The following is a 9,555-nucleotide window of genomic DNA, read 5'->3' as shown; positions in this document are numbered from 1 at the left end:
TAGTTGTTCCCCACTCTGTGCTCCCCTAGCCTTTTGGTCAAAACTCGATTATAGCATTTGCCACATAAGTGTTTTATTATCATTATCAGCTTATATGACTGCCCCCCTCCATCTCCCACACCCCATCCCCAGGCAGTGAAATCTCAGCATATCATCTTTGTGTCTCTGGCAGAAAGCACAATAGAGAAACAATAAATACTTCCTTGATAAATAATTAAATCAAATTTTTATGGTACATGATAGCCTGAGAAAAACTATTGGATAGGTCAGTAAGCTTTGAATACTTATTTACATAACTGGTCAAGGCACCTCTAAGGAAGTGGTGGATTTGCAGTCCTTTTCTAGATCTTGACTCTGAATTTCTCCTTGTTACTCTTCCAGGTGCTTATGCTCAACAGTTGGTGCACTGCCTATCCTTACCTCCCCATGAGCCTCAGTTCTGATGCAACCTATGGTCATGCAGGGATGCCCTTACACCCTCCCACGATGTCATGAGTGGCGGGCAGCTGACCACTTCCATCACAGCAGCAGCCTCCGAAGCACCTGCCCCCAGCCTCAGGTAAGAGGCCGAGAGCAAAAGGTGGACACAGGATCTGTGTGTGATCTTGTGGGTATCCATTCTTCCTAAGGCTCAGGGGTTCTGTCCATATACATGAAACCTCTTGGACAGCACGGGGTCTCCTTTGGCCCATCCTTTTCACTCATGAGGCCTTTTATGGGGGTGGGAACATGGGGCAAAGGAAGTGTGTTGAGCTGGACAAGCCAAAGGGCCCACAATGGCTGAGGGGGCTGGTTTTATGTTAACCTCCCAAGGGAGGTCCCAGAAAAGCATGATCCTTCAGGGTATAGCCAAGGACAAGACAGGACCTTCCTTTGTCTTGACTTCTCTGTGGCTTACCTCATATTCCGCACCTGCAGAATATTCCCTCTCCTTCCATTGGCTCTTCTTCTCAAGTCCCTAGTCTTACTCGCAGTGGGTTAACCCCACTAAGGCTCCCCTGAGTTTCATACTGGCCTCTCCTGTCTCTCTCCTCCCATAGAAGTGGAGTGGTGGTGCTGCGTGTGCCCACCTGCATATGTTCTAGGTGGTCAGAGTGTGTGTGAGAGGCAGTAATCCCAAGAGGGCAGCCCCCTTTCCTGACAATGAGGGAGGTCCAAGGGAAAGCTGACTAGACAAGAGAGAGAAGTATCAGCATACTTTGGCTTGCCCTACAATGCTTTGGGGTCCAGAGGCCACAGGAGTGTGTGAAAGTACTATGTTTCTTAGTGTCTCACAGATGGGCTGCGGTGCTGAGTCACTATTCAGCTGCAAACAGCAGCTGAATATACAGGGAGGAGGAAGAGAGAGACACAGATGGAGAGGTGGCATGGATGGAGAATGTAGGTGCTGGGGAGCCCATTTGGTGGAGAATAATGAGGGAAAGTCAGGTCCAGAGAGGCATAAGACCCAGGTTCTCCCAAGCTGTTTTCACATGTCTAGCCAGAGAGAATTTGCTGCTTGTAACATATTCTCAAAGTCAGTGTCAACTGAGAGTCCCCCTGTGCACCTACCCTTTCCCCAGACTGGGACTTTCAGAGGGTTGAGGGATTGAGAAGCATGGGTCCTTCCATAAGCCTTGCCCTGCTCATTGCCCACCTCCTCCAAACATCTCCATCTGGCAACGGGACCTGAGGGCTTCATTTTGTGACAGAGAATGGTGAGACCAAGCCCTCTCCTCAGTCACTGTCTAGTTTCTTCTCTTCCTTTTCTATGGCTCTGACTTTGTCTTAAAGTTTCAAGAGATAAGGAGAGAGCCCTATGGGGGGTGGGGAGTGAGAAGCAAACATCTTGGCCACAAAAGCCAGAAGTAGAAGGCTATTGATAGGGAAAGAAAACTATGATTATTCATTATTTGCCTATTCTGTGCCTGGCTCTGCCACAGGGGACTTGTGATTATTAGGGGGAACTTGGAGGGGAGAACAGGGTGATGGAGCATGGTAAAGGAGCCAAATGGGGGCATAGGAAACTGAGAAGAAGGCTGGAGGGAATGAAAGGCTAACATGGGTGGAGCCCAGCTCATCGTGGGCGCTTCCATCAGAACCAGACAACTAGGTTGTGGCTGGATCACAAGAGGCCATTTCTAACTCTGGGGCATTCCCAGTCTGGGGAACTCTGTGAGACTGGCTTGGGACCAATTATCCCAGCATAAGCCAAGCTGCGACCCAGAGCTAGAGGCACTCCCTGCTCTTGGCCGGCTGTCCCCTGCCATCCCCCATCCACCCCGCAAGGCTCTACCCCGCAGCCCCAGAAAGGGTCAGGCAGCTGCTCTAACTATTCCTGTAGGTGGGCCTCAGCATGGAAACAATGTGGAACTGTGGAAAGCCCAGAAGACTCTGTGGGAGATAAATGAGGATTGGAACAGAACCCTTTTTGGTCAAAATGAAGTGTTTTGCCTCAGTGCTGAGGGGTGGGAGCCCAGCTTGGGAATGTTAACCTTTCTCCAGCCAAGTCTGCTGGCAAAGGAGAAGAGTGGCCACCTCCAGAAGGGGCCCTGCCCCTCAGGCCAGAGACCTAGGACAGCACAGGCAGGGCACAGGAGCCTCCCTGGCACTGGATCCCTGCATGGAGTTTCTGGGTTCCCTCTTGCCCTCTCCCCACCCTGCAAAAGTCCAGGGGGGGTTGCCCATTGACCATCCATCTCCCCCTGGCCTTAGAGTGCAGGGGGGGGTCTGTGGGGACAAGGCTCTCCCTCTTCTCTCATTTTCACTGTGGGCTTGGGTCAGTCTTCTGCTGCCCACCTTCCCAACCACAGCTCTGTCCCCAGGTGTGCCACACACATCTCTCACTGCCTCTGAGGACACTTCCTTAGTCAAGGACAAGGCTTCTCACCAAGCTCATTGTCCTTCCAGACCTTGGGGAAATTGCTTACCAGAGGTTTGTCACCAAAGCAGTCTGATCCTTTCCTTCACCTCAGGGGGTGGGGGTGGAGGCAGAGTGAGTCCTTTGTGTCTTCCAGGGAAAGGGAACATAAATCAACAGAAGCTCCCCTCTTCGTGCCCCTCCTCAGCACCATGGAATGCTCAGTCCCACTCTCACCATCCTTGCCAGTCTGGGAGGGCCCTGCTGGCCCCGGTGTGGCGGGCCCAGTTGGGAGTGAGCCGGAATTCCCCAGGGACAAAGCCCTGATTCACCGTCTGGAGTCCTGACATAGCCGCCCCCTCTGGATTCCTGGGGGGTCAGTAAACAAACAGGGTGACAGATCCCGCCTCCTGGCCTGCCTCAGCTTTGCCCACCCTCCCTGAGGGAGCCTGCTCAGAGCCTGTCGGGACTCTGCCTTTAGCTCACCGGGCACTGGGTCCAGATTTGTGTGGAAGGATCATCATGGAGCTGTCCAATCCTGCAACTGGGTCCCCAGGCGGCACAGGTAGGGTCCGCTCCCGGGGACGCAAGGCAACTGAACTCAGAGCTTTGCCCCAGAGCCTGGCTGCTCTCCCGCTTCTCCTTCCGTGTGTGGCTGCGAGCTGTGGGTTCTTTTTAAAATCTTGAATATTTTTTATTCTATAGATTGGGCATCATTAATTTTATCAGCAGATACTTATTCAGCACCTACTATGTGTTAAGCACTTCGAGCTGTGGTTTGAATGGGATGATTGGTTTCCCAACTTCCTGAGAGTCCTGTGTGGGGAGGAGGTATGGTTTGGGGGCAAGGGGAGACAAGAGGAGGTTCAGCCACCAGGACCGTGTGCTTTCCACACAAGGTGAGGAGGTAGACAGGCAGGCAGGCAGGTGGGTTTCCCGAGGCTGAGATTTCCTCTCCACACTCCCCTGCTCTCCACACTCCCCTGCTCTCCACCCACTTCTGCCCCTGGCTGCGCAGGTCTGGCACTGCGTTGAAGGTAGCTAACTCCTGAAGGGCTACTTGGCACAACCCACACTCCCCCAAACCCCACAATACCCTACAAGGTGAGCAAGTGACGGGCTCTGAACTTGACGGCCCAAGGCGAGACTTTGGCAGGCTCCACGGCTGGTCCTCTTAGCTGTCGACTCTGGTCAGAGTCCTTTGGATCAGGACCCAAGATGCTACTTTAGCCCTTTCTCAACCCATGGAAGATGAACAGTGCTCTTTAGGACTCTTTCCAGCCTTCCTGACTGTGGCGGGAAATGTGAGCGGGGAAGAGGAAGAGGGGGCACCAAGGCCTAGATTCACTTGGAAGTAGGACATCTACTACTGATGGCTCTCTCTGGCTGCTCTCTCTCTCTCTTTCTCTCTCTCTGGAACTTTGTGGGACAGCCCTTCAGCTTTCTTTTCTAGAAGGTTGGCTAAACTGTGGGACACTGAAGTAAGAGCTGCAGCTCACCTTTAATGCCATGGTTGCCTGTCTTTGGGAAATTCTGAGCAGCTCTTATCTAACACAGATACTTCCAGGGTCCCATCTGGGCAGTAGTCCTGGCAAAATTGGCAATAATAAGAGTGATAATGATAGGAGTCAGCAGTTAAAAGTGACCGACCTGTCCCAAGAGAGGACCTTGCCATGAACAGAGCCGTGGAGTCATCCTTCCTCTCACCCCCCACCCCTGAACACACCCCAGAACCAGCCCTTCTCTCCCTCTGTTCACACTTGTCCCACGCTTCGCTTGGTGCAGACCAGGGTGTGGCACACTCCAGGGATCACAGAGGTGTCTGTGTTTCTGTCCAGGTTAGAGCTGCTGCCCCCACCCCTGCGCCTCCTCACGATGGTGCTGGGGTGCCCTACCTAAGCCCAAAGCTATTCAATGGGCCTGTTGGTGCCGCTGGACCCCTGGAACCACCAGCCATGAATCTGTGTTGGAATGAAATCAAAAAGAAGTCGCACAGCCTCCGGTAAGGCCTGGCCCCTCGAAACAGGGGCTTTAGGGAGTTGTCTGGGATGGTGTGGGGCTCCTCTTGCTGCTGTAGCCCATCATCCTTTTCTCAGCCTTCTCGTCAGCCTCACCCTCTGTTTCTCCTCCTTTTCCTTCTCTGGCACTGGGGGAAGAACACTGGGTCAGAAGTCAGGAGACTTGGATTTGAACCTCAGTCTTGAATAGCTGTGTCACCTTGCATAATTGGTTTGAGTAATCTCTGGATTTTAGCTTCCACTTGTTTGGAGTTTTTTAAGGAAAAAAAAATGAGTAGAAGAATAAGAGTTGTCCTAACTATCTCCCAGTGTTGTTGTGAGGACTCAAATAAGATATGAAAATGCTTTCTGAACTTAAATGTATAAGTTCAGATGTATAAATGGAGGATATGCTTACTGCCTCCCCCTCTTCCTCTCAACTGTTCTCCATCTTGGTAGATCCCATCTACTCTCTTTCCCATCTTTTTATCCCTCTATTCCTGTCTGTTGCTTATCACCCACCCATGCCTCCCCAAACTAAGGGCGAATCAGTAAGAGCCTGAAGGCAATTTCTGTATCAGTTGTTCCTCTTTCCTCTACCCTTCTCTATAACCCCTGCCACCACCCCCCCACACACACACTTTCCCTCTCTATTCCCTATTATCAAAGACCAAGCTCCTGGCTTCTGGTGGGTTCTGGCGGGGATGAAGAGTGTGGAGAAGTTGAAAGAATGCAGGCTCTGGAATCAGACAAACCTGAGTTCAAATCATCACTGTACCAGTGACTTAACTGTGTAACCTTGGACAAATTACTTAACCTCTCTGGGTAATAGCAGTGCCTACCTCACGAGGTTGCTCTGAGAATTAGTGGAAGCAAAAATGTAGGTAAAAGGCTTGGCCCAGGTGGTAGGGATGCAATGACTAGTTAGCACTGTCGGCTGAGGGGAATGGGCTCGATGGATGCACACAGCCTGGGCTGGCCTCTGGCTTCCTACCACTTGGACCTCAGCTCATGGCTCATTTGTGGGGGAAGGCAAGCAAAAGTGATTATGTGGTACCCATTTTCCTCCTTCCATATGTCCAACTTCTAGCCTATGTTGTCCTCATCCTTTGGGACCCCTGGGCTGCTTGTATTTGTATGCAGCCTCACACACGTGCGTGCCCAAACTCAGCCACCTGACACGCCCTTTCCACCTACTTCATCCGCTTCTGCTCAGAAGGCAGCCTCCAAGAAGCCTCTGAGGATGAGCAGCTTGGCATGACTTGAGGTCCTCTAGGACAACAAGGCAGCCAGACAGCTGTCACCTCTAATGGCCTTGCTCAGTTCGCTACCCTTCTCAGCGTGATGCTGAACACTCAACTGAATTAACTGACGTCTGCCAAGTGTTTTGGTACCGTACTCCCTCTGGAGGTGCCTTGGGAGCCTTTGTGGGTGGGTCAGAGGGAGGGCTCCGGGCCTCCTCCCACTTTGATCAGAGCAACACCTCTTTCATCTGTTTATATATTAAGGTTCCACATATGTATTTGTTGGGGAAGAATGTTTTGCAACTTAACAAGAGGATTGAAAATCACTGGTCTTACCATTGTGTGCAGCGCCCGCCTAGAGGCCTTCTCAGATCACAGTGGAAAGCTTCAGCTCCCTCTCCAAGAGATTATTGACTGGCTCAGCCAAAAGGATGAGGAATTGTCAGCTCAGCTGCCCCTACAAGGGGATGTGGTCCTGGTGCAACAGGAGAAGGAGACGCACGCGGTAGGTTAGAGTTACAGAGGCCGTGGTGTGTAGCCTCTCCATCGGGAAGGGATCTCTTCTGCAACACCCTGACTGATGGATGCCCAGTTTCTGCTTAGATGCTTAAAGTCACAGGAAGCTGTGTACAGTCCTACTGGTCTGTGGATAGTACTCCAGAGAATAAGTCAAATCTTTCCCCTCTATTCTTCCCATCAAATATTGACCTCCCTTAAAATTCTGCCCTGATTTGTAATGGGGACATGGGAAAATGAACATAATATAATATTGAGTGAAAAACCACAGGATCCAAAACTATATACAGGTGGATCTTAACTGTATAAAAATAGATATGTATGTATGTATACACATGTATACACACAGAAGAAGAAACTGTTTCAAAACCTTCACAATGGTTAAATCCAAGTGATGAAATCAGGGTTCTTTTTAATTTTCTTCTTCATACTTTTCCGAGATTTCTAAGATTTCTGTGACATATATTACCTCTATAATCAGAAAATAGCAACATGCTTCTTAAAATGAATCCAGAACGCACCAGAAGGAATGATAATCATGTGATGTGACAGAGGTGTTAGCTAATGGCAATCATATTACATAAATGTTTGAAATCAGTGTATTGTGCACCTTCAACGTCTGCAATGTTATAGATCATTTATATCTCAATTTAAAAGATGACTACAGAACGGAATACCATACAACAAGAAAATAGACTATAAATGTGGGCCACAGCGTGGATGCATCTTAAAGACAATATGCTGAGTGAAAAAAGAGCCCAATACAAACAAGAGCACACACTGTATGATTCCATTTATATAAAGTTCAAAAATGGGCAAAATTAATCGGTGGTGTTACACGTCAGGATAGTGGTTACCTTGCGGGAGGGGGGAATGAGAGAGTGACCAGAAGGGGTCATGAGGGAGCCTTCCAGGATGCTGGTGGAGTTCTGTTCCTTTATCTCAGTACTGGTTACAGAGATTGAATCACTTTATGGAAATTCATTGAGCTGTACACTTTTGGTTTGTATACTCTTATTAGTGTATATTTCAACAAAAAAACTTATTAAAATTTTAACATAAATCTTGCCCATCCTGGCTTTGATTTGTCTAAGCCCCTCACAGAGGACTTTCTGAGTCTTCCAGAGAGCCAAGATTCCCAGCACCGAGTCCCCACATTTCACTCTACCTTGTGTCATAGACAGACCCATTTCAGGGTAAATAGACCTTCCAGTGTCAGAGTTATTCTTCTGCCTAAGGAGAAGACTGCTCATCTTCAGTCTGAGTAGCCCAAAGATACAGGATAACGCCAAAGGATCAAGCTGCACTGAGGAGAAGAAAGATTGTCGATTGCAGGATGGATTTCAAAGCAATTGAAAGACTTTCCTTCCCCACTGACCACGTTGCTAACTTCACAGGCCTTTATGGAAGATGTCAAGTCTCGGGGCCCCTATATCTACTCTGTGTTGGAGTCAGCTCAGGCCTTCCTGTCCCAGCACCCATTTGATGAGTTAGAGGAGCCTCACTCTGAGAGCAAAGGTGGGTGATCTTCCCCCCTTTCATCTTCTTCTTGAGCTGTGAACCATTAAACACCTTCCTGCCCTCCCCAAACTCATTTTCTCAACTGTTACCTAGGAGGATAATTTTCTCCTGGGAGTCCAAAGTTGGGAAGAAGCCAGATTCACACTATAAGAAAAAGCAAAGAGAACAGAGCCCGGAGCAGGGGAGATGAGCGTGTGGCCTAAAGCTGTATGTAGCTCTCTGGAGCATCATGTGTGGCCATTTAATAAGGCATGAAAAAGAAAAAAAAAGACTCAAATGCATTAAAGTAACTCAGTAAGTAAAAGTAGTAGTATGTCCTTTAAAAGCATACTGCTTTATTACAACATAGAGAGGCATGTGGCACTGCTATAATCAACCAGAAAATAAGAACCTTTAAAAAAAATCTAAAAGTTTTGGTGATTGCATTTGAAAAGAGAACTGATCATGACTCTTTAATTCTGACCCTGGTGAGTTCTGGCCCCCTTTCATCAATAGAGCGGGTCACTTTAGGTCTAGGTTTAAATAAGGCAGCAGGGTGGGATCCGTGGTGCTCAGGTCTGAGTGGTGGCCCAGCACGCCCTCTTCTCTAGAAAGAGGCTTCAACCTTCTGAGACTGGTTATGTATAGCCTGAAAGGACCCTTTGTTACTGCAGCCCTTTGTCAGTGCTGTTGACCCTCTCAGTTTACCTTGAGCCCCTCCTACTGAGTACTGACTAGTACTCAATTTACTGTCCAATGGGCCTCAGATAGAACGAGCTCAAGAGAGCAGGACAATTCCAATTAGTCTGGAGTTTGGGGGCTCTGAATCTACGTCTGAGGGGAGGTCTGAGGGAGGAAGAGGAAACTTACAATTTAGGAGCCTAGGTGGAAAGGCTGGGCAAATTATACTAACCTCTCCTTTGTTGGGTCTTCATAAAATACCTCCCTTTTTTGGAAGGAAGTGGGCAGCAGACACTAATGCAAAATCGCATTCCAAGGTCACGTGAATAGGACTCAATGACTTGCCTCACTACACGTCTTAAATATTTTGCTCACTCTTTACCTTGCCCATTTCTTAAGAATATGAGGAAATCCTCATGATATAATAAGTGGAAAACACCTGTATGGTCTCTTGACTGTGGTGGTGAGTCCATGAACCTACACATGTGATAAAATCGTGTATAACAAAACACACACACACACACACACACACACAGAGAGAGAGAGAGAGAGAGAGAGAGAGAGAGAGGGAGAAATGAGTACAAGTAAAATTGGGGAACTCAACAAAATTGGTGGATTATGTCAATGTCAGTATCCTGGTTGTGATATTATACTATAGTTCTGCAAGTAGTTACTATTTGGGGAAACTTGCTAAAGGGTACATGAGATCTCTGTATTATTTCTTTCTTTCTTTTTTTTTTTTAAGAATTTAGGCAGGAGCTGGAAGTGATGTGAGACC

The 9,555-nt window shown here is 48.6% G+C and overlaps 1 protein-coding gene across 3 annotated transcripts in view; it reads left to right on the top strand.

Annotated features, from left to right (window-relative positions):
- Window positions 1-442: 442 nt before the first annotated feature.
- The window catches only part of LOC308609514 (dystrophin-related protein 2), a gene marked incomplete at both ends in the record, with an annotated part of 28,004 nt that continues 18,891 nt past the window's right edge, over window positions 443-9,555 (top strand). For 2 of the 3 annotated variants that reach the window (XM_081223154.1, XM_081223153.1), the window contains 4 exons: window positions 443-559; window positions 4,678-4,841; window positions 6,429-6,585; window positions 7,994-8,114. In XM_081223154.1, coding sequence (XP_081079280.1) covers window positions 443-559; window positions 4,678-4,841; window positions 6,429-6,585; window positions 7,994-8,114 — 559 coding nt within the window. Of the gene's footprint in view, window positions 560-3,395; window positions 3,405-4,677; window positions 4,842-6,428; window positions 6,586-7,993; window positions 8,115-9,555 lie in introns of those variants that run through there. The other variant, XM_081223155.1, reaches the window with a different exon arrangement.

The sequence above is a fragment of the Mesoplodon bidens genome (assembly GCF_964165515.1).
Source record: "Mesoplodon bidens genome assembly, chromosome: X".
NCBI lineage: Eukaryota > Metazoa > Chordata > Mammalia > Artiodactyla > Ziphiidae > Mesoplodon > Mesoplodon bidens.
Note: the sequence above shows the minus strand (reverse complement) of the source record. Positions and strands in the feature narration are given on the sequence as shown.